The sequence below is a fragment of the Dama dama genome, chromosome 10 (assembly GCF_033118175.1).
Source record: "Dama dama isolate Ldn47 chromosome 10, ASM3311817v1, whole genome shotgun sequence".
Lineage (NCBI taxonomy): Eukaryota > Metazoa > Chordata > Mammalia > Artiodactyla > Cervidae > Dama > Dama dama.
Window position 1 is genome coordinate 30,069,385 of NC_083690.1, and position 23,672 is coordinate 30,093,056.

Genomic DNA, 23,672 nt, shown 5'->3' on the forward strand with positions numbered 1-23,672 from the left:
GAGAGGCAGGTGCTGTTCCAATAAGGAAGCCTGGCCCAGTACGGAGCAGTGTGATAACAAGGTGTCCCCTCGCCACTTCACTCAGAGCCTCAACACAGGAAAAATGTTATCTTCCCGAAACACAAGACCTCTCCTATCTCGGCAATGATAAACCAAGAAGAAAAGCAAACAATGCCAGTATGCCTTCTCTGAGATCCCTTTTGAAAGCCCAGAGGGTTGAGCCTTCCACTGAAAAGAGTTTTCTAACTCGATACATCATGCTTTCAACCAGTGAACACACAACCAAGAGAAGTGCTTGATCAGGGGTGCTCACTCACGGGGAACTGTGAGTGACGAGGTCTACGGCCGCCCAGGGCACCAAGAGACGCAAATCTTGATGACTGGAGACAGGTGGCTTTTGAGATCTAAACGAAAACAACAAGGGCATTGAAGCCAAGATATGTATTGGGTTGGCCAAAAAGTTAGTTTGGGTTTTTTATATGGGAAAACCTGAATGAACTTTTTGGTCAATCCAATAGAACAACGCTAAACCCAAAAACTCCCAGGATGATGCCAGGGGAAGTACAAAAGATGCTTTGCACACATACCTTTTAAAGGAACATATCCAGCCAGCCCTGTAACTTGGCAGTACATAAGACATAGGGGACACGAGTGTAGAAGGGCTATGGTTCTTGCCCTCAAGGATCTTACAGTTGAGAGGTGGGCAAGTGCACAGGGATAATACAGAGAGCTAAATGCTGAGCCAAATGATACACTGATGTCCAGGAGCAGAGGAGAGAGGGTCCCCAACCCAGCTACATCTAGGAAATCCAGGAAGGCTTCCCAGTGGAGGTGATGCAAAAGTAGATGTTGAGGAATAAGCTAGAGTTGGCAAATCAAGTAACACCACAAGCACACTCAATAGTTACACATTTTATTATACTGCCAGAACTTCTACTGGATTGGCCAAAAGTTCATTTGGGATTTTCCATACTATGTTATGGAGAAACCTGAATCAATTTTTGGCCAACTCAATACAATGTGCTTTACAAGTATCACCAAGAAAGCCCATAATTTAAACTCTGCATAAAGGCCACTATCACCCACAATTTACTCAAGCTCAGAAAAGGTAGGTGCCTTTGCCAAGACCTCCACATACTACTTAAGGAAAAGAGGAAGAAAGTTTTTTAAAAAAATAGTTAAAAACTACTTGTAAGACATGTATTATGCAAATAATTTTATGCATTAAAGATTATAATAGTGGAAATGAAGAAGTTTCTAATATTATTTCAACTTAATGGCTAATGTTACCCTTCAGTTTGGAAGGCACAGCAAAGTTCCAGGGGAATCTAGACTTGACATATCCAAAAGATGAACTCAGTCCCTCTCACAAACCCAGTGGCGGCTCAGTTGCTCAGTCGTGTCTGACTCTGCGATGCCATGGACTATAGCCCACCAGGCTCCCCTGTCCATGGAATTTTCCAGGCAAGAATACTGGAGTGGGTTGCCATTTCGTTCTCCAGGGGATCTTCCTGACCCAGGGATCGAACCTGTGTCTCTTGTGTCTCCTCCATTGGCAGGCAGATTCTTTACCACTGTGCCACCATATTCCTTATCTTAATGGAGAGCACCAACCTGTCCTGTCACTGTAACCAGGACCCTGGGACTCCTCTCTGACCCCTCCCTCTTGTTTACCCTCCTTCATAACCAATCAGTCCTCATGTGATTCAGCCTCCATGTTTCCAAATCTAAAATATTTTACCATATGAAAACAAATATTTCAAATAAATGGTGAGGATGAATTATTAAATACCTTTAGATAACCATACTTTCAGAAAAGAGTCTCTAGATTAAAACTTTCTCAGACCTGATATAAAAATATTTAGTTTGTTGGAATTTACTTTGAAAAGGAATGTTTACCTATAAGAAAATACGCATAAATATTTGTACCTTCTAAGGATTATAAATAACTTCCTTAGGACATTACTCGAGGAAAAGACTGATGGATTTGACTATATAAAAATGCAAAATTTATGCTTGTCTAAAAACATTGTCAACAAATTAAAGTAAGAGCTCAAATTGAGAGAAGTATCTATAAGATGAAGGCAAAAAAAATTTTTTTAATATATACAAAGTTCTTATAAATCAATAAGATAAATATTCTAATAAAAAAATGAGTGTCATTAGTAGGCAAATCCATTAAGAAAGAAAATATGGTCAAATATACGAAAAAGTGTTCAACACCACTAACATTCCAAAAATGCAGATTTAAAAATGAAAAATGATATGCATTTGTCACTCACCAGAACAGCAACGATGACAAAGATGAATAAGGCCTAGTGCTGGTGAGGATACAAAGAGACATGGTTCACATACTTTTCATGGGACAGTACAAGCATTTGGAGAACAAATTCAGTTTCTATGAAAGTTCTTAAAAATGAATATAGAATTTCTGAGATAAGATGATGAATATAACACGAATTTGACACAAGCTGCTGAAGACTATAGGAAAGGTGTTCAAATATAACTAAATAAACCTGTGACCTTCAAGGCCAGAGAAGATACAAGATGAGACATCAACCACAAAGCTAGGGAGCCTGCAAAGGGGATTCACAGATTGACAGGTGTGTCTGACGCTGCTGCTGTCAAACCTAGGAAGCCTAAACACTCAGTGTGTGTGTGTGTTCACATGTATCTATAGTGCGAAATTTTACTTTACAGTTCAGTGAGAGTCAATACAATCACCTTGTTGTACAAGCACATCACCACCATCCATCTCCAGAACTTTTTCATCTTCTCAAACTGAAACTCTGAATCCATGATACAATAACACCCTATTTTTCTCTCCTCCGGCCCCTGGCTGTCTAATCACCTTTTAAGAGGTAATCATGAGCAGACAATAGGCTAGCTGGACATGCAAGAAAGCCCCCAAGGTGGGAGACAGAAACTACATAACAAAGAGGAAAAAAAGAAAGCATGTTGTGGAAACAGACTACACAGGGAGAAAACTGAAAAACCAAACAAGACATTATTAATATCCTCCAGGGGATCAGAAAACATATTGCTTCCATTAAATAAAAACAATACACTATAAAAAGAAACTTCCAGAGAATAAAAATGAGGACTTGGAAGCAAAATCGCAATAGCAGAAATAAAAAAAAAAAAACTGAAAAGAAGGGAAAGTAAATAAAATTGAAGAAAGCAAATATATCAGATCAAAAAGATAAGGAAGGATAGCGGAGAGAAGATAAGAAAATTAAGGGTTTCCATCTAGGAGGTTTAATAAGGGAATATAATTGGAGATGCCTAAAGAAAGAATTGAGAAGAATGGGGAGGAATTACCAATTAAATATTCCAAGAAATTTTCCAAAAACTGACAGTAGATTCCACACTGATGCCACTGAATGACCAAAGGATAAAAATGAACCCAGCAAGGCTCATCATTGTGAATTTCCAACCTCCATGAACAAAATGAAGATTCAGGAAAGAAACATGCAAAAGATGAAGGAATCAGGACTCTTCTGTTTCTTTTAAAAAACACTGAAAGATGGAAAATAATGGAGCAAGCCCATCAACATTCTGGAAAAAAAAAAAAGGTGATATCTAATTCAATCAGGTCATCATTCACACATCATATTTCTGTCCTAAGAAAGATTACGACAAAGCTTTTTTCACACATGGATGATCTCAAAAGATTCTATCTTCCTTATAATATTTCTCAGGAAGCCTGAGACGCTGAGTTTCACCAAAATAAGAACGTAAACCAAGAAAGAGAGATGGAATCCAACATAAGTGGGGGGCAAATGAGAGCTCCGGGAGGACGAGGAAGAGAGCTAGACGCACCACGGCCAACTGTCCTTATGGGAGTGGTGTGACTGGACGCAGATGTGTTGAGGGCTATTATTACTATCTCCCCTGCAATCTGACCACACTGAAAGCTGCAGGTAGATCATTCAAATGAGTCTGGTCCCCATTCTTCCCCATAACTAGATGTTCTGACCAGAGGCTAAGTGTGTGCTGGTACTCCACACCTGCTGTCTGGATCAGCTGAGGACATTGATTTCATCCTTCTACTTCCCCCTGAAGGTAGGCACTACACCTTGATGAGGTCAGAAGCAGAAAACACAGGTCAGTCCATTCCATCTGTCCAGCTTTCTGCCTTATACCCACTATCTGGTTCACACAGTAGCCCCACCAGGTGCCCCCACCAGGGTAAGCCCTGTGCTTCTCTGGGGTCACTGATGACCGAGATGCCTTCCCCTGAAGAAGCTTTTGTAAGCCTTTGTTGCTGTTCAGTTGGTCGGTCGTGTCTGACTCTTTGTGACCCCATGGACTGTAGCCAACCAGGTTCCTGGTTCCTCGGTCCACAGGGATTCTCCAGGCAAGAATACCGGAGTGGGTTGCCATGCCTTCCTCCAGGTGATCTCCCCAGCCCTGGGATCAAATCCAGGTCTCCTGCATTGCAGGAGGATTTTTTTTTTATCAGCTGAGCTACCCGGAAAGCTGGAGAGCCATGAGTGATCCCAACTGAAGCAGAAAGAGGAAGACTGGAGAACAATCAGAAGACAGTAGTGCCAGGGCCTCCAGATGAGAAAGATGCCAAGAAGGAAGCTGCTAGCAAGGTCAGATGTGGCCACATAGGAGTGATTTCAGTATAATAACTCACAAGGATACAAAGAATTGCCCCTTCCTTGGGCTTAATGTAGGCCAATGTCAATATTCAAGGTGAATGAAAATGACTTAGAAAAAAAACTAATTAGGAAAGTCCCTGACTTACCTGTGTACACAGATCCAGAGTCACCTGACTATTCTCCCTTTTCCCTGAGCCAGTCTTTTTTTTTTTTTTTAATTCCTTTAAAAGCCTATTTTTTTTCCTTGAATGTATGTGATAACATGGAAGTGAAGGGCTACAGTTCCCACCTGAGCTGGTCTTTACCAGCCTGAGAAAGAACCATTCTACCCTCATTAAAATGATGGTTGCAGAATTTTTTTTTTAATGAAAAGGGATATTTCTGCTTCACAGTTCACGGAAGGAAAACAAGAAAAAGATTAACTTGTTTTTATTATAGGAACCTAGTGTAAAACATGCATGAAAAAAAGAGGTGAGAACATGGGTAAATGAGCAGTTGCTTCTAGTTAGTCTCTTTGGTATTTGTTTTTGTCCAATTATATGCACTTTTTGATAGATTCAAATGTCCCTACAAAGAGCATGCATTACTTTTAAGATCACGGAAAAAAATTGGTAAGGCTTGAAAAAGTGTTTTAATCAAATTCAAACAGAAGGTAAGCAAGGATAACAATATTAATGGTAGACAAACTATATTCATGCATGGGGGAAAAAAGCATGTTTTTAAGATAAAGGGAGCATTACATAATGGTAACAACCACTGCTAACAGTGAAGCCATGCAGATACAAATCTATAGTTGCCAAAGAAACTGACAACAAGATACAGAAATCAAACGTTATTAAGAACACAGGAAGGAGTAGATATTGTAGGAGGAGATTTTAAAACACCATTATCAAAAAGACTTAAGAAAATAAACTCATAGTCTAGCTAAATACACAAAATTGATGTCTGGCAGGAATTCAATTTCATGATTACAGTGTGTGGGGGGGTCTTTTCAAGTGTGTATAGAACATTTACAAAATCTGTTAATACTAGTCACAAAGAAAAAAAAAACTTAAATTGCTCTTCCAGATAAACAGAAGGCACGTTTAGCCTGGAGAAAAATATAGATGCTAGACCTGGGACAGAAAAGAGGGAAACTCTATTAATGTAGTCCATTCTGGGTTGCCTAGGTATCTCAGGGGACAGAGGAGAATGAATGAGAATTAACTTTAGGCTCAGACTGAAACAAATACCTCTTCCCCACTTTTTCTCACCCACTAAACATCTTCATTTAGACCTGAAGTATGAACCACTGAAATGGTACTTAACCCAGTGGGTTTCAAAGTGTGGTCCCTACACCAGTAGCACACCAGGAAGCTTGTGAAAAATGTAAATTCTTAGACCCACCTCAGACCTCATGATGCAGAACTTCTTCCAAGTCAGGGTTCCAGAAGGCGCTGATGTGAAAGCATCTGATGCTAAAAGTGTATCAATACCCCAGCTCCCTCACCCTTGAGTACATGGACTCTTGAGGGGTAGGCGTTACTCTGGCTTTGCCTTCCCTTCCCTTCCCTTCTTTGTCTTACTTCCCTCGGATGTCTTACTACTCCTCGGATGATACACTTTACCTCCCAAAGAAACTACTGCACTCAAATCTTAGTTTCAGGTGCTGTTCTGGGGGAACCCACACTAAGACATCTATCGGAGACCCCTGTTCTCTCAGAGCTCATGTTCTGGTTGACATTAGCTTGTCCTTCCATGTCTTCCTCGCAGGCTGAGTCTGCTGAGATCTCCCCTTGGGGAAGGAGCCCCACTGGTAGTGTGTCCTCACCCCCAATTCAGTCTAGCACCTATTGTCTGCTTTCTTCTCTGGGTCTTCCAACTCTGCTCTGCACCACCTCTGGTCACTTCACTGCTAGCCCCTAACACTCCTTCCCAGTCCTATTCAGCTTCATTGCTTACTGTCCAGCTGAGTTGCAAATGGAAGAACAAATCTGACTCCATGTTAGATCTGTTCCTTTTACTTTAACCTTTGTGCTCTGTTGCCTGTCATGCTTAGCCATGCTGGCTCTGCACCTTTTGTAAAAGAATGTTGCCTATAGCCTGAAACATACAAGACAGCCTATTTTCAAGGCTCTAACCTTTAAGGGTATAACATTTTTCCACTCAACCAGAGATAAAAGTAGAACAGAGAATAACATTAGTCTTGTTGGAGGTTTAGAGGAACATCCTGACCTGGCCTAGTGGACAGTTGCAAGAACAAAGGATTCCAACACCAAGAAGTTTGTGACAACTAACCTGGTGCCTCCCTCCCCCGCCTTTAAAAGTGCTTTGCTGAAATGTTACCAGGAGTTTGGGCTTTTTAAGCATGAGCCACCTGTCTCCTTGCATAGCCCTGTCTGCTCCAAACTCCAGTGTTTCTGCTGGTTTGACCTCACTGTGTGTCTGGCACACGAACTTTTGCAGTAACAGGGTCAGACTCACAGAGGGTTGGCTACCAGCCAGGCCCTGTGAAACCAGATCCTGCCCAGCATAAGGACTCTATCTGTGCAGGACACAGTGACCTCACGTGCTGTGTGCTACAGGAGGGTTCAGGGAGCTGAGGCGGCACAGAGCCAGTGTCTCAGGATGTCAACAAAGGAATCTCCCGTGAAGTGACAGATAGGGGACACCTGGGGAATAAATGGGACTTAGCCAGCAAATGGAGTGGAAGTATGAGCCAGGATTCCTTGCAGAGAGTTTGGAAGTACGTCTGAAGCCAGAGGTCTGCAGGTGCAAGCTGAGAGGTTGCAGAGAAAGCCAATGGAGCCACGACTTACAAGGCTTCAGGGAACTGAAAGAACCTCCTTCTCCCAAAGAAGACTCTCAAGGTCAGTTTTAGAAGAAAATAGATCATGAAATGGCCACAGAAAAAGGGAGAAAAATAAGGATATGAAAAATCCAGCAAATGACTCATTAGTCCTCAAACTCTGGAGGCCTGGAAGATGGTGATGCCCTGAGGGTGCATTACTGGGTCCAGATCTACTCAAACCCTTCCCTGGTAATAGTCAGCAGGTTCAGAAGGGGCAGGGGGACTTCAATTCCTGGGCTGATGAAATGTGGTAGACTCCTCAGCGCTCCTGAAGATAATCAGGTTTCCAACAGGGTCCGTGACACCATCCTGCCTTTACCTCACCCTCTCCTGACCCAGGAGCACAGGGTAATCCTCTACTGATCACACCAAAAGCAAGGAGTTCAGTTTGCCCCTAATCCTTTAGTTTCTCAGAAGATAAACCTTGCTGGCTTTAAGCATGCACACTGGCTGCCTTTATTTGAGGTCCTCAGCTTGTGTGGGTTTCTCCCTGCAGTGAGTTTTGTAGGCCGAGAGGCAAAACAAAGGCACAGTTAGCCAAAGCAAGCCCTCTACAACCACCTTGACACCAGATCTCCATCTCCAAGGACTTCAAAGGCATTTTGTTATTGCCATCCAATATTTGCTTGTTTTATATTTTTTAATTGAGCCATCATTCCTAGCAGAACTGAACACCAAAAGATCTGCAAAACACGGTGCACTTCTACCTACAGTCATTTTTGGGCACAGTGGCACAGAAGGAAATTCTGACATATGATAAACAGTTCCCATCACAGGACAGAACTTTCCTTTTTCTTCTGCTTCTCAGAAAAAGACAAGGGAGATGGGGTTGGGGGACTGCAGAGGAATTCAGCTCTTCCATGTCATCTACTTTAGGTAATATGAAGAGGGGAATTAGTCTAGACACATAACCAGTTATTTATTATTAAGAGCCCTAGAGCAGTGATCCCCAACCATTTTGGCAGCAGGGATGGACTTTGTGGAGGACAGTTTTTCCATGGAGGAGATGGGGATGGTTTCCAGATGATTCTCATAAGGGGCATGCAACCTATATCCCACGGATGTGCAATTCACAGTAGGGTTGGCGCTACCATGAGAATCTAATGCCGCTGCTGATCTGACAGGAGGTGGAACTCACGCAGTAATGTGAGCGATGGGCAGTGGCTATAAATACAGATGTAGCTTTGCTCACGTGCTGGCCTGCCACTCATCTCCTGCTGTGCAGACTGGGGGGGATTGGGAGACCCCTGCCCTAGAGGACTTGAGTAATGAACTAGCGTTTGCTTGAATTACTTCCCCCCAAACAGCCCCCATTCCCCAGCTATGCCCCAGAGACAGGAGACAAAGACATTTGGGCTCAGGATGGAATGAAATAAAGGGCACATCCCCTCCACTGATGCACTGGGTGCTTGCATCTTCTCAAAAACTGGCCTGCAGGCTGGCGGCCCCCATACCTTCGTCACTGTTGTCATCCACGAGGATGATTTCCTTCAGCAGGTGGGTTGGCGTGTGGTTGACTGCGCTGTGAACTGAACGCAGGATCACCGACAGGGCCTCATTCACGAAGATAAATATGATGGATATCTGGGGCAGCTCCTTGGAGTACTTCAGCTCCTTACACCTGGAGGAAGAGAGCAGGGAAGAGCAGAGTCAGTGGAAGGAGAAAGGCAGAGGCACTGTGGGGCTGCACGCGGTAAGGATGTCAGCTGGATCCTGGTACATGTTCTCCCAGGCCGAGAATCGCTGGTTCCCTCTTGGCCTCTCTTGGCTAAGAACTGAGAAAAAAAACCTAAGGAGGAGAAAGTTAAGAAAACCAGCTTCACTTCTCCCAAATTTACCACCCCAAAGGAAGCATGAGGCTTGGGCACACATAGACTGTATCCTGGAGGCCGTACTCACATGTACCACCTGGTCTCATTTCAGCACACACACCCACCTTTCTGAGTATTCTTGCCTGGAGAACCCTATGGACAGAGGAGCCTGGCGGGCTACAGTCCACGGGGCTGCAATGAGTTGGACCTGACTGATTGATGCACACTCACACCACCATCAGTTCTCATCCAGAGGTGGCTGGGAAATGATGTATAAATACCCCCAGCTGCTTCAGTCCTTGAGCTGGTTGACTCTGAGGGGTGGCTTTTCCATGGACCCCTTGAGTTTTTCCCGCTGCAGGATTAAGCTCCATCACCCACAACTTACATATAACTCCCACTTTGGGGGATGCCTTCCCTTCCGAGTTCCACTTCCCCTTAGTGGTGCTCTCTTCATTGCCCAAATAAACTGATGCTCTCAAGTCTTTGTTTCAGAGTCGGTTTGTGGGAGAACCCAAACTAAGACATCTCTCGGACCTACTAAGTACCCAGCACTATGCAGGAGACCTCTGCTCTCAGGGAGCATACACACTGGGAAGAGACATGAAACACACATGAAATTAATCAAAATCAAGGCCGAGGGTCCTCTATCCACTATGACTGTGCTGCTTGACACACCCTAACTCTTCTTGCAAGCATTCCTAGAATCTGCCTGGGGGCCGGAAATGGGACCTAACATCCAGCAACTTCTCCGTCTCTGAAGGCAGGAGTTCAAGTGTGCACTAAGTCACTTCACTCGTGTCCAACTCTTTTGCGACCCTCTGGACTGTAGCCTGCCAGGCTCCTCTGTCCATGGGATTCTGCAGGCAAGAATACTGGAGTGTGTTGCCATGCCCTCCTCCAGGGGATCTTCCTGACCCAGGGAGTGAACCTGCAACTCGTATGTCTCCCTCATTGGCAGACAATTTCTTTACAACTAGCACCATCTGGGAAGCCCTGGGGTTCAAGAGAAGAATGTTTTCATCCAGGCTGGACTCTGGGGTATAGAGCTTGGGCCTCCCCGGAGGCACCTGATGATGTAAGAGATGACACTGGTACCCTGGGATCTGGCTCTGCATGGCTCAGTGATGGAAGCACCAGTGCTCTCTCCCTGGAGCACTAGGGGATTGGGTTTTATGTGTAGTTTGAGCCACTTTGAAACACCAAGTGGAAACAGAGCAGAATGGAAGACAGAGCTAGTGCATTTCAAATGCGTCTTCTTCCTCCATGTGTGAGACTGTACAATGTATGAGACAATGTGTTCCAGAGCAAAACAAAGAGGACAAGATGAAGGGATGGAGTGAGAGGGAAGCAGCACTGAAGAGGGAGCAGGAAATACAGCTGTTTTTTATGCTCAACAGCTTGGGCTGTGTCGGGCCATATTAATCATGTAGGCAATTTTCGGAAGAAAATAAAGTTTTGTTACAATGCACATTTGTGTCTCCTGGAGGAGACTGTCCGGGGATCCATTGATCATGCAGCCTCATTTTTACCACGACGCTGTAAATTCACTTCTGGGGGCTGCCGAGGAGATTAGAGTGGTTATTGACAGGCTCACGGGCTGTTGGAGGGAATCATCTCATTTACTGTGCCGATCTGGTGGAGGGGGCGCATCCCAGAAGGTCCCTCGGAGCCCCCTCGATGTGGCCGGCAGCCATCCTGAGCTGGCAGGCTGGCGCTGCTCCCTCCCAGGCCGTTCCTCACCATACACGCAAGCATCCCCACCGTACACACCCACCTACTGAGCATGCACTCCCAGGCCTGGTTTCTTTGGGCTTTTGTCTTTATCAGATTCTGGCCCTGGAAATGAAGATGCAAAGAGGCCAGATGGCATTGTACCAGCAGCAGCATCTTCTCCAGCCACAGGCAATGGGATCAGGCTGCCACTGAGGCTGAGCTGTGGGTTAAGCCTCTCGGCAATTCCCTCTGCTGAGCGGGACTCCTGGGACCCTCTGGGGAATGGGGACGCTGATCTTGCCCCTTCACGGTCAAGGTGGCCATTCAGTAAATTGTGGGGGCATCGCAGAAGTAAAAAAGCTCTCTGCCACACGCTGAACCTGTCACCCTGGGCATACGGCTCACGCTTCTTCATCTCTGAAACTGTCCACACCATCCTTACCGTAGTTAGCTCTGGGTGCCTGGCTAAGGTCCTTCTAAGGATCATGTGAGCTCAGTCTTTGAGAGCCCTGGGAAAATGCAATGTACCCATCAATGGAAAGACCAGCCTTCCAGGACTAGAGAGCTTCTGGATGGATGGATGGATGGATGGATGGAAGGACAGACAGCTAGGTAGATAGGTAGACAGACAGATATCTTATTAGTTCTATTTCTCTGGAGGACCCTCACAGATACACTGCCCTGTGGTGGTTTGGAAACCAAGTTTGCACCAAATTGAGGTGTCAGGTCTCATTGGAACCCTGTCTTTCCAATCTCTCCTTCCTGTCACAGCCTCAGACACCACCTCAGCACAGAAGGGAGCCTCTGGCACACGATGAGAGATGACCAGAAGGACAACGCCCCCCCCAAGTTGGGCAGTGGAATTATCTCAAAACTCCCATGGCTTCTCACCATCCAGAGCCGCTGCACCAAGACTGTCTCCACCTCCAACAGCCACAACCTCCTTGCCTTCCGGTTCTCCCCACTGTGTGTCCCCCAAACACCCACTCTCTGACCTCGATGAGACCTCCCAGTCCTGGGCCACTCTGTTGTCACTCAGTATATCATCTCTGCTCGCGCTCTCGCTCAGCTAAAATCTCCGCACTTCCCTTCACCCCTGCCTTCATCCTCCGCTCACTTCCCTGGCTTGCTTTCTCACCAGCCCTGAAGAACCCCAGCTGGGAACCAATTGTCCATCTGACTTTCCTCCCCTTTGCACACACAGGAGTGGAGGAAGAAGGCCCACCAAGGTAGTGGTGACAAGACACATCCAAGGTCTCCGGTCCCCTGGGGCCCTGGGAGCTGCCCTGCACCCTTCTTTTCAAGGCAGGTCAGAACTCTCAATTCCCCCATCCCTTCTTCCTACTTTCTCCCCTTCCCTCCAGGCAACCTGCCTCTTGCAGGTCGCTCCTACCCCACAGAGGGAATCAAGGCCACCAGCAGGAATTTCCAAGTGTAGCCACAGGCCTGTAACAGCAGCAACATTCCCCGGCAGCCTGCTAGAAATGCACATTTTCAAACACCTACTGTAGAGCAGAGTGAAGTCTGTTCAACCTCATGGGGCAGCCTGGATGGGAGGGATGTTTGGGGGAGAACCGATATGTGTATATGTATGGCTGAATCCCTTTGCCATCCACCTGAAACTGTCACAACATTATTAATCGGCTATATAGCAATACAAAATAAAAAGTTAAAGGCAACTCACATTTTCGGCCCACCCAGACCCACTGGCTCAGAGATCCTGACCAAGTTCTGCAAGTGGTTTCTGCACACCACGTGGAAATGTGAGAAGTACTTCCCTGGTCCCCCTCACCACCTACAAATCTATCAATCTCTGAACTCAGCCTTGAAGGAAATAGGCTCAGGAGGTCAGAGGTAACCCCCTCATCTGTGCTGTAGATTCTTCATCCTCCTCCCCTCCAAATGCCCTGCTTCATCCATTATTCTCTCTCCTCTAGCTTCACTCTCCCTTCACTGACTTCTTCCACTCAAAGAAGGGACCCAAGTCTTTCCTATTTTCATCCAGAAACTCCCTTGCCCCACTGCCTTAATCCCCAGCTTCGGCTCTCTCCTTTATCTACCATTCATCCCCCATCCCACCTTTATTTACCTCCCAGTTACCCTATTCTGCTAAAACTGCTCTTGTTAATTTCCAGTGACAGCAAGGTGGCCAGAATCAATGGAGACTTCTCAACTTCACCACAGTTGATGATCCTCTCTGCAGTGTTTAACACGGTTGCCTCTCCCCTTCCATAAACGGTATTTACCCTTGGATCCTGGCACCCTTGCCATTTTCATCCCCATCTCTGCTTTTTCTTCCACTGGAGGATCTGCCCTGGCCACTTGTCCACTTCAAAGGTTGTCCTTTTCTGCTAATACTCCAAATTCCAAAATTCCTAAAGGCTCCGTCTTCCACTCTCTGCTATTCTCACTAGATCAGCCCTTCCTGGGTGACCTCATCCCAGCCTATGACTCCAACCCTGATGCCATCGACTTTCAAATCCACATCTCTAGATGCTTCAAGCTTCTGTTTCCCACTGGGCTTCTCCACTTGTATGTTTCATCAGCACCCCAAATACAGCCTTCCCAAAACCGACACCTGTTCTCTCTGTACCTCCCCGTCTTCATTGAGAGGTACCACTCTTTCTCTTTGGGAGTCAAGTCAAAATCACGACACATTCAACATGTCCAATTGGTCATCAAGTCCTAAAGATTCTGCCATCTTTAGGATCTCTTTATGACACTCCCCTCCACCCCTATTTCTACTTCTACTCCTCTACTCATCATCAATCTCTCCTGAATGATACTCAAGGCCACCTAACTAACTGGTCCCCAGCCTCCAGCCTGTCTATCTGCAACTCAACCCCATTCTCTCCACCCCACTAGCAGAATGATCTTTCTAAGATGCTAACGCAATCCTACTACTCATATTTCCACTATCTCTTTGGCTCTTGGTAGCTTTCGGAATTAGCTTCAAACATCTTTGAAGTTCAGACCCCTGGCTCAGCTCTCCAACTTCATCTCCTCCCTGGGAGGGTAAATATTTGTACTTCCCAGAACCACAAATGCTGCCTCTCAGTTTGCACACCTTTCTCTCTGCCTAAAGTGCCCTTCCTCCTGCTGAGCCTGCCCTCTTCTCTCAGCCCCACTCCAGGCAGTTCTCCCAGACTCCCAGCAGCATGTCAGGCCCCTCTGTCACTTTCTCTCCCTCCACACCCTGTCATCCTGTCACTCTTCACTCTAGCATTGCAGAGTGGCCAAGGGGTCTTCTTCAGGGGGTCATCTTCCTTTTCTGTTTCCCCAGAGCCCAGCAAAATAGTCAGTAGATAAACAGTTAGTGAATGAACAGATAAAAACCCTCCTGTCCAATATATTCCCTCCACTCTTCTTATGATCAAAGGTATCACTTATCTCCTCCTGCAATTAGAACATTGGTGATGGCACCTCCGCACTTAAAAAAGATAGCATCCTGAACACAACTGCCTACTGTCTCCCTTGATTGACTAATCTGAACTCAAACTCTGAAGGCTGCTGGGGTCAAGTGCATTAACCAGGCCCAAATTCTCTTTTTTTTTTTTTCTTCCCTCCTCATCAAGCCCTGCCTATACTCCTAGGAAAGAGGGATATCATTTTTAGTAACAGCAAACCTTGCAAAACAAGATATGTGGCTGAATAAATGAGATGTATGAGGCCCCTCTTCTGGACCTCTCATTATTAGGGAAAATGCACACTTTGCTGAGTGGCTTAATTTTCTCTGCTTGAGCTCAATTCATCCAGGAAGGAGCAGCACACCTCATTAACTTACTTCCCACACAGAGCAGTCTCCGAGACGAACTGCCCACTTCAGCATTTGGGTCTGCATGCATCGTGCCTATCAGCTGTATTAGGGCAAAATTTTCATGAATCAAGACTCAGCCTGCTCCATGCATGGCAAGCGGTCTTACCTTGGGGTCCAGGGAGCCCCAGGAAAACTCCAGAAATTAGATACAGGATGTTGTGGGTGAAGGGGGATTTGTTTTTTCTGGGCCCCACTGGCTTCCCACAGGAGCACAGTGGGAGGGGAAGAACCCAGGCCATAGAGCAGAGAGGACCATTGTGAGTTGCAGCCCCCCGCCCTGGTCAAGACCAGTGCCAGACCCACACCCTGTTTTCAAGCACCATGGGGTCAACAAAGCTCTATGCCTCCCCTGCCAGCCTGGTTTCTACAAATATTTATTTTGGACTATTCCCCAAAGCACTTCTGATTTTTGGACTGAATACCTACTGGCTCCATAGCTTCCTGGGAAGTCTCTTTCTCTGAGTTGTAAAGAGTTGCTTTTCCAAGGGCAAGGCAATCATCATTAGCCAGAAAATTCTTGAGACTCACCACTGCAACAACTACGCCAGTTTGAAGTATACTAGAGTCCCGACGTGGACAAAAAACCAACCAACCAACCACCCAAAAAAAAAAAAAAAAAACCAACCCTACTTGTCTCTCTCTAACCTCCAAAGTTTTCTTTCTTAAGTCAAAAGTGTTCATTCACCATTTTATCCTCAGTTCCAATCACAGCCCCCTGAGTTGCACAGCACCGCTCTCCCTAAAACGGAAGGGGAATCACACATACGGGGCAGGGGCACTATTCAGATTCCCCACTTGGTGGATGCATCTGCCTGGGTATGATGCAGCTTCTCGTGCTGTCTTCAGCTGAAGAGAACAGAAAAAGAAAAGAAAATCCCTCAAGTTCGGTTAAGCAATGGCTCAGGAGGAGAATTTCTAAAAACAGTTAAGGGTAAATTCATGCAGACAGTTTCAGGCCACAGCTAAGAAAGCCTGGGTGCTCCTAAGAGCAGGAAATGCTGCCTAGGCCATTCATACCTAGTATTTATCCTATAACCTTTCTAAGCGGAGTGGAATGAGAGGGGACCACCCCAAGTGCTGCAGGAGGGACATAAATACACTGGAAAATACTCAGATTAGAAATAATAAATAGCGGTGTTCCAAAGCCCAGCAGATCCAAAATTTGGTCAAAAAGATTCTTCATAGAAACTGAGGGCCATACAGCGCTCTGTTCTCAAGCAGCCCCTCCCTGCCCATGCCCAGTCCCTCGCGCAGAATGACAATCTTGTTCTAAAAGTCGTCACCCTGTCATTTTAGCATAGCAACAAGACACATATGATCAACCTAGCTATTTTTCCATTTTTCCTTTTAATTGTTCAGGCCAAATGGGCCAGTCAAGCCCATCTTTCTACTGACACTAACCCTGAAAACACTTTTGTTTATTCCTGCATTTGGGCCAGCCCTCTTGTCCTTGGCATTATTGTTACTCCCCCTCCTCCCCCCGCCATCCCCAGTTTTAAAATCCAAGTATAGTTGATTTACAATGTTATGGTAGTTGCCGGTGTACAGCAAAGTTGTTCAGTTATATATCTATTATTTTTCAGATTCTTTTCCATTTTAGGCTATTATAAGATACTGAATATAGTTTCCTGTGCTATAAGGCGGTCCCTGTTGTTTGTCTACTTTACATATAGGAGATGTAAGAGATGTGAGTTCAGTCCCTGGGTCAGGAAGAAGGAGGAGGAGGAGGAGGAAAGGGCAACCCACTCCAGTATTCTTGCCTGGGAAAATCCCATGGACAGAGGAGCCTGGTGGGCTACAGTTCATGGAGTCACAAAGAGTCAGATGTGATGGAGCACACATGTATATATACATAGTAGTGTGTATCTGTTCATCCCAAATCCCTAATTTATTACTGTTGTTACTTTTATCATTGATAAAAAGTCTTCCATACAGTCTTCCTCAAAGAGGAGCCCTCCTCATTCTGAGTCAAATCCAACACGCCAGCCCCTCCAGTCTCAGCTTAGTCCTAATTCAGCCCTGCCTGTCTTTGCTGTTGTTGGTGTTCAGTCACTCAGTTGTGTCTGACTCTGTGACCCCATGGACTGCAGCACGCCAGACTTCCCTGCCCTTCACCATCTCCCGGAGTTTGCCCAAACCCATGTCCACTGAGTCGATGATGCCATCCAACCATCTCATCTTCCGTTGTCCCCTTCTCCTCTTGTCCTCAGTCTTTCCCAGAATCAGGGTGTTTTCCAAATGAGTCCACACTTCGCATAAGGCGACCAGAGTATTGGAGCTTCAGCTTTAGCATCAGTCCTTCCAATGAAGATTCAGGGTTGATTTCCTTTAGGATTGACTGGTATGATCTCCTTGCTGTCCAAGGGACTCTCAAGACTCTTCTCCAGCAAGACAGTTAGAAAGCATCAATTCTTCAGCGCTCAGCCTTCTTTATGGTCCAACTCTCACATTCATCCATGAGAAGCTACTGGAAAAACCATAGCTTTGGCCATTTTGCACCTTTGTCGGCAAAGTGGTCTCTGCTTTTCAATATGTTGTCTAGGTTTGTCATAGTTGTTCTTCCAAGGACCAAGCATCTTTTAATTTCATGGCTGCAGTCATTGTCCTCAGTGATTTTGGAGCCCAAGGAAATAAAGTCTGTCACAGTTTTCATTTTTTTCCCCCATCTATTTGCCATGAAGTGATGGGACCAGATGCCATGATCTTTTCTGTATATCGAGGTACCCATCTTACTAGACAGAAAATGCCTCTCCCTCTCTGAACCACTAAAGCAGCTTAGCAGATCCTGTTTCTACTGAGGGCAGAATGTATGAATGCCCCCAATTCTTCACCCGCCTAGGTAGTCGGGTGCTTTGCCACATAATTCTGAAGTTGTTCTCACCAAAGAGGCGAAGTCCATTTCTCCACCTGTTGAATCTGAGCTCAGCCCCATGACCTGTTCCAACTAGCAGGACAAGGGGAAGTGCTCGTGCCAGCTCCAAGCATGACCTTCAGGAGAGTCTTATGCCCTTGGCCATCACCTAAGAAGCACCAGGCTGGCCCTCTGGTCCCAGATGAGAACGGAAGCTGGGTGCTAAGAAAGTGCCAAATAGCACAAGACACACGTTTGCATGTGTGAGCCCAGCCAACGCAGCTGCTCACCACGCCAAGCACTTTACAGAGTGTACATTATCTTGTCACTCTTCCCAATGAGCCAGTCATGTAGGTATTCCCATTTTGCTTATGGGAAAACTGAGGTTCAGAGTCACGAGCCCAAAGACAAGTGAGTGGTAGACAGAGTGAGGCTTTCAACCCAGATCCCCCTGACTGCAAAGCCCCTTGTTTTAGTCTTTGCGAAAAGAAATGACTTATCAAAGAGGGTTGAGGTGGAGGAATTTTAATAGCATCTGTTTCTTCTTCTGTATTTCACTGCAGTCTCCACTGTCCACACCAAACATGTATTACTTTTATAACTTAAACACTATGAATGTTACTTTTTGAAAGCTTCCTATGAAAATCATTATAGCACTTGACATGTAACTTCAACACTAACTTGAAAGAGTAAACAGGTAAGAATAAATAACAAAACTGCTGAGGGGAAAAGGGTATTTAGGAAACCCTGAGACAAACATGATGCTAAAATCCAATATAAAACTAATATAATTTAATCCATAACAAGTTTACTGACAAGTGAAACTTAAAGACCAGAAACAAAGCTGATCTTAGAGAAGTTATGCCAAGAACATACAACAGACCAAAGGGTAGGGAAAGAATCACTCAAAAACATGTGTTAGGACTACTCTTTCTCTATTGAGTAAAATTGGAAGAGTTCCCCCTCTAAATAGGCTTCCCAGGTGGTGCTAGTGGTAAAGAACATGCCTGCCAATGCAGGAGACATAAGAGACACTGGTTCGATCCCTGGGTCGGGAAGATCCCCTGAAGTGGGAAATGGCAACCCACTTCAGTATTCTTGCCTGAAAAATTCAATGGACAGAGGAGCCTGGTAGGCTACAGTCCATGGAGTCGCAAAGAATCAGACATGACTGAGTGAACAAGCACCATGCGCCCCTCTAAACACACTGAAGAATAAACATTAGATAGATAAAACAGTTAAATTAAGAAAAATATAAGGAAAGCAAAAAAAAAAAAAAAAGAAAGAAAGAAAGAAAATGAACGTCCATATAAGCTCTGGTTGAAGAAGCAACAGTTTGACAACAGTTGCAAACCTCTGATTATCAAAAATAATAAAATTAAGACAACAGCAAATTGCAAAAAAATTTACAGCAATTACAAAAGAATAAAAGATAATGAAAACCCAAAGCACATAATTAGGTAAACAAACAAAAAACATGAACATGCAATTCAGAGAACAAAAGAAACAAACATGAGAAGAGGTGGACCCTCAAGAGTAATAAGAGAAATTAAAATTAAAACAATAATGAGATGTCATTTTGCCTCTGGGTGGTGAAATTATCAATAATTTTTTCTGGCTTCTTTATACATTTTCTGTTCTTATTTTTTTAGAGTGAGCAAGTGTAACACAGAAAAACACATCAATTTAGATTAATGCATGATGACAGGACCATATTGCAAAATTAAAGGGAACAGCAAAGCTTGGCTATACTCTCTTGGATTTTTGCAAGAGTGTGACATCAATTGGCTTAAACAATCGACACCCCCACGCCATCCCACAGCTTGCTCTCTGAGACCACAATTGGAAATAGAATTCTGAGTCAAAACCAAAATCACAACTATTCTCTTTTCAAAGGCAGATGTGGGAGCAAGATGACATGGTCTGATCTCCAAGTTATTCATTCTAGAAAACAAGCATACCTGCCGCTGAAATGGGCCTCCAACTTTTTCTCTATCCAGAAGCTATTTCATGATGGCCTTGTACAATAAACATAAAGTCAATCACTCACAGACCTGCCTCTGTTAGACAACATGTGGCTTTGAAAAGGCATGAGAAACTTAAACATCAAATGACTGTCACTCGATAAAAATCCAGTTAGCTCCAGCCATATGCCAATTTCTTAAGGTTATGGGAACTGCCATTTACAAGGAGAATAAATGCTCCACAAGGAACAGAAGCCCAAGCCTGGGCATTATATAAGGAAACTGAGCCATCCAACTGAGGTTTCCAAGTCTCTGGTCTCACCTGTTAATAACCATTTATAAAACAGTCTAATACCGTGGGTGACCAGTTTTTAACCCGAGGATGTACTTCTGCTCTGGAGTAAAATGGCCTGAAAAGAAACTTTAATTCTCTTTCAATCTCAAATCCATTGGTTTCTCAAAATCCTGTAGAATTCCTCCGGCCTATTGTAACATCTCTCAGACATGTGTAAATAACACATGCTTGCTAAGTAGCTTCCGTCGTGTTCAACTCTGTGCAACCCTATAGACACCAGGTTCCTCTGTCCATGGGATTCTCCAGGCAAGAATACTGGAGCAGGTTGCCCTGCCCTCCTCCAGGGGATCTTTGTGACCCAGGGATTGAACCTGCATCTCCTGGATTGGCAGGCGGATTCTTTACCCACTGAGCCCCTGGGGAACCTGTGTGCAAATAGTTTTTAAAAACCTGAGTACTACTATAACATTGTGAACATTAATTTGAATGTTGTTACAAGTAAGATTAAAAGGTTTTTGCCTTATTCCCCCCAAAATAAGAATCTACAATCATAGGGAAACGGAGTCCCCTCCAGGGTACCTCCTTTGCCTGTCTGAAGTTGCCACATCAGATCCCTGTAGAAGCAGCCCACCTGGCTGAAGATGGTGACTTTATTTCATTCCAAACTTTTTTTTTTTTGCCCCACTAGCAAGACCCAGGAGAGAGAAAGCTCCTAGAAAACTAAGCAGTACAAGTACACCTCAATGCTTATGACAGATGGAAGGCAAAGACTATCCCATGATTTAACATGGATCGTGTATTCACCCAAAAAGCCTGTTCCTTTATTTTTAACACACCGAAGGACAAGTGTATCTGTATCACCAGGAAACATTAGCTTAACTGTGACATTTGCTCACACTGAACATCAATTACGGACCAGCAAGGTGTTGAATATAGAGAAATTTTTTTAGACCTCCCTAGCTCCCTGGGAAAGCTCATAGCTCCGTAAGGGGAAAAGATAGGCAAATCATAATTATGATTACGGGATGATAAATGTCACAAGGGAGGTCTCTTCAGGATGCTCTGGGAGCTTAGTTCTGCCTGCGAGGAGATAGATGGGGGCCCACCCAGGAAAGGGTTCGCAGAGGAGATAAAATTTGATCTGGGCCATGAAGCATGAAGAGGTAATTTCCAGGTGAGGGCTTGTGAAGAGAGAGAGAAGACTAAGGGAGAAACTCTTGAAGCAAAATGACATGAGTAGCATGTGCAAAAACAGAAGACAGAAAATGTATAGTGCACTGACAGGAAATAGAAATAGATGTTTCAGAGGGCGACAGCAGTGAGGAAAAAGAAAACAGTCAACCACGCGTACTGAAGGTAGTTTATAAAATTCAGACTTGGGGGCTTCTCTTGAGGTTTTACCTTCCAATGCAGGGGCTGCAGGTTCAATCCCTGGTTGGGGAATTAATATTCCACATGCCTCCAGGCCAAAAAATCTTTAAGAAAAAAATAACAAAAATAAAGTAAAAGAAGATAAAATTCAGATGCGATCTGGGAGCAGTGGGAAGCCAGGATGTCAAGGACTGTTGAGCAGGGAAATGACGCAACAACATATGCTGCTGCAGTTCAGCTGCTAAGTCACGTCTGACTCTTTGTGACTCCACGGACTGCAGCACGCCGGGCTCCCCCGTCCATCAGTATCTCCACGTCCAACAAGGCTACCGGCGCCGTTTTTCAAGTGCATTTGCTCATTTTGTGTCTCCGTGTCACATTTTGGTCATTCTCACAACACTCCCAACTTTTTCGTTATTATTATACTTGTTATGATGATCTGTGATCAGTGATCTCTGATGTTAACGCTTGCAAAAAGGTTACCTACTGCTCGTTGAAGGCTCAGATGGTGACTGACATTTGTATTATAGCAATAAAGTAGTTTTAATTAAGGTATGTCCATTTTTTAGACATAACGCCTGAATAGACTACAGTATAACATAAGTATAGCTTTTCTATGGACCAGGAAACCAAAAAGTTGTGTGACTTGATTTTTTGTGTTATTGATTTTATTTGCAGGGGTCTGGCGCAGAACCCACAATATCTCTGAGGTCTATGCAGAGTCCTGGAAGGGATGACAGATCCAGTGAATCAAGATGAGTCCTTCCAGAAGACTGGGAGTGGAAGGAAAGGAAGGAGCAGGGAAGTAGGTTTAAAAAGAAGAATCTTGGGACTTCCATGGCCGTCCAGTGGTTAAACCTCTGCCTTCCAACGCAGTGGGTGCAGGTTCGATCCCTGGTTGGGGAGCTAAGATCCCACATGCCACCTGGCATAGCTAAATAAAGAAATAAAATAAAAAGAGGAATCTTCATTTGGCATTCAGTCCCAGCCAATGAGTCCCTCTGGTCCTGTGCACCTACATCTTCAAAGAATCTTGTTCCTTTTGCCAGGAGGCCTGACTGTGGGCAGAAAGCATGCTAAGGTCTAGCAGGCAAAGTAATGACTTGTTTTCAAAATCAATGTCTACACATCCAACTCTTCTCTTCCTAAGACACTTTATGCCCTGATTCTGTGTCCGTGTGGGTGTTTAAAAATTGCTGTAATGAGTAATTACAAATGAGTTCTAATGAAAAAAAAAATATGTAGCAAACTGTCTGCATATTGGTCCCAAGGAATATTTATAGGAATGCCACCCCTGGGCAAAATGGTGTTCCACTGGGAATTCCACCCCTACATCAACATCTCACTGCAGCAGAGCTGACTTAGGCTTCAGTGGAATGTTGATGGAGGCCACCAAGTCCTGTGAGGTTTAGGGCTGAAGCAAGAGACTTCATCAAGACAGAGTTGGCAAAGAAAACAAAAATTGTATAGGAGCACAAAAGCCCCGAATGCCAGGAATTGAGATGGCAGATCACCAAATCTGTTTGAGGAGTTAAGAAATCAGTATATTGAGCCAAGAGTTTGCATCCAGTGTTCATAATAGGAAGATCAATACCTGGACCAGCCAGCACATGAGAGGGGGCTGACAGCCTGGTTTGAAAGGTCAAGACTAAGGAAGACCCCAGCCCCAGGGAAGCTACCTCTCAGTAGTCTTGTCTGTCCTGATACATATGATGCCTTCCTGCAGCAGGGGGCTGGCTCCAAAGACTTGTCTTCCTTATCTGACTTCCTCTTGAAGTTCAATCGCTCAGTCATGACCGACTCTTTGTGACCCCATGGACTGCAGCACACCAGGCTTCCCTGTCCTCCACTATCTCCCAGAATTTGCTCAAACTCATGTCATTGAGTTGATGATGCTATTCAACCATGTCATCCTCTGTCACCCTCTTCTCTTCCTGCCCTCAATCTTTCCCAGCATCAGGGGCTTTTCCAATGAGTCAGCTCTTTGTATCAGGTGGCCAAAGTACTGGAGTTTCAGCTTCAGCATCAGTTCTTCCAATGAATACTCAGGATAGAATTCCTTTAGGATTGACTGGTTTGATCTCCTTGCTGTCCAAGGGACTCTCAACAGTCTTCCCCAGCAGCACAATTCAAAAGCATCAATTCTTCAGCGCTTAGCCATCTGTATTCTCCATCTGTCACATCTGTACCTGACTACTGGAAAAACCATAGCTTTGACTATATGGACCCTTGTCAGCAAAGTGATCTGTCTGCTTTTTACTATGTTCTCTAGGTTTGTCATAGCTTTTCTTCCAAGGAGCAAGCGTCTTTTAATTTTGTGGCTGCACTCACCCTCCGCAGAGATTTTGGTGCCCAAGAAAATAAAACCTGTCACTGTTTCCACTTTTTCCCCCATCTATCTGCCATG

General features: G+C 44.8%; 1 protein-coding gene across 1 annotated transcript in view; it reads right to left on the reverse strand.

The window, feature by feature from the left end:
* The window catches only part of GALNT17 (polypeptide N-acetylgalactosaminyltransferase 17), a 413,795-nt gene that overhangs the window by 201,759 nt on the left and 188,364 nt on the right, over positions 1-23,672 (reverse strand). The window contains exon 3 of the mRNA XM_061154024.1: positions 8,895-9,061. Coding sequence (XP_061010007.1) covers positions 8,895-9,061 — 167 coding nt within the window. The remainder of the gene's footprint in view (positions 1-8,894; positions 9,062-23,672) is intronic.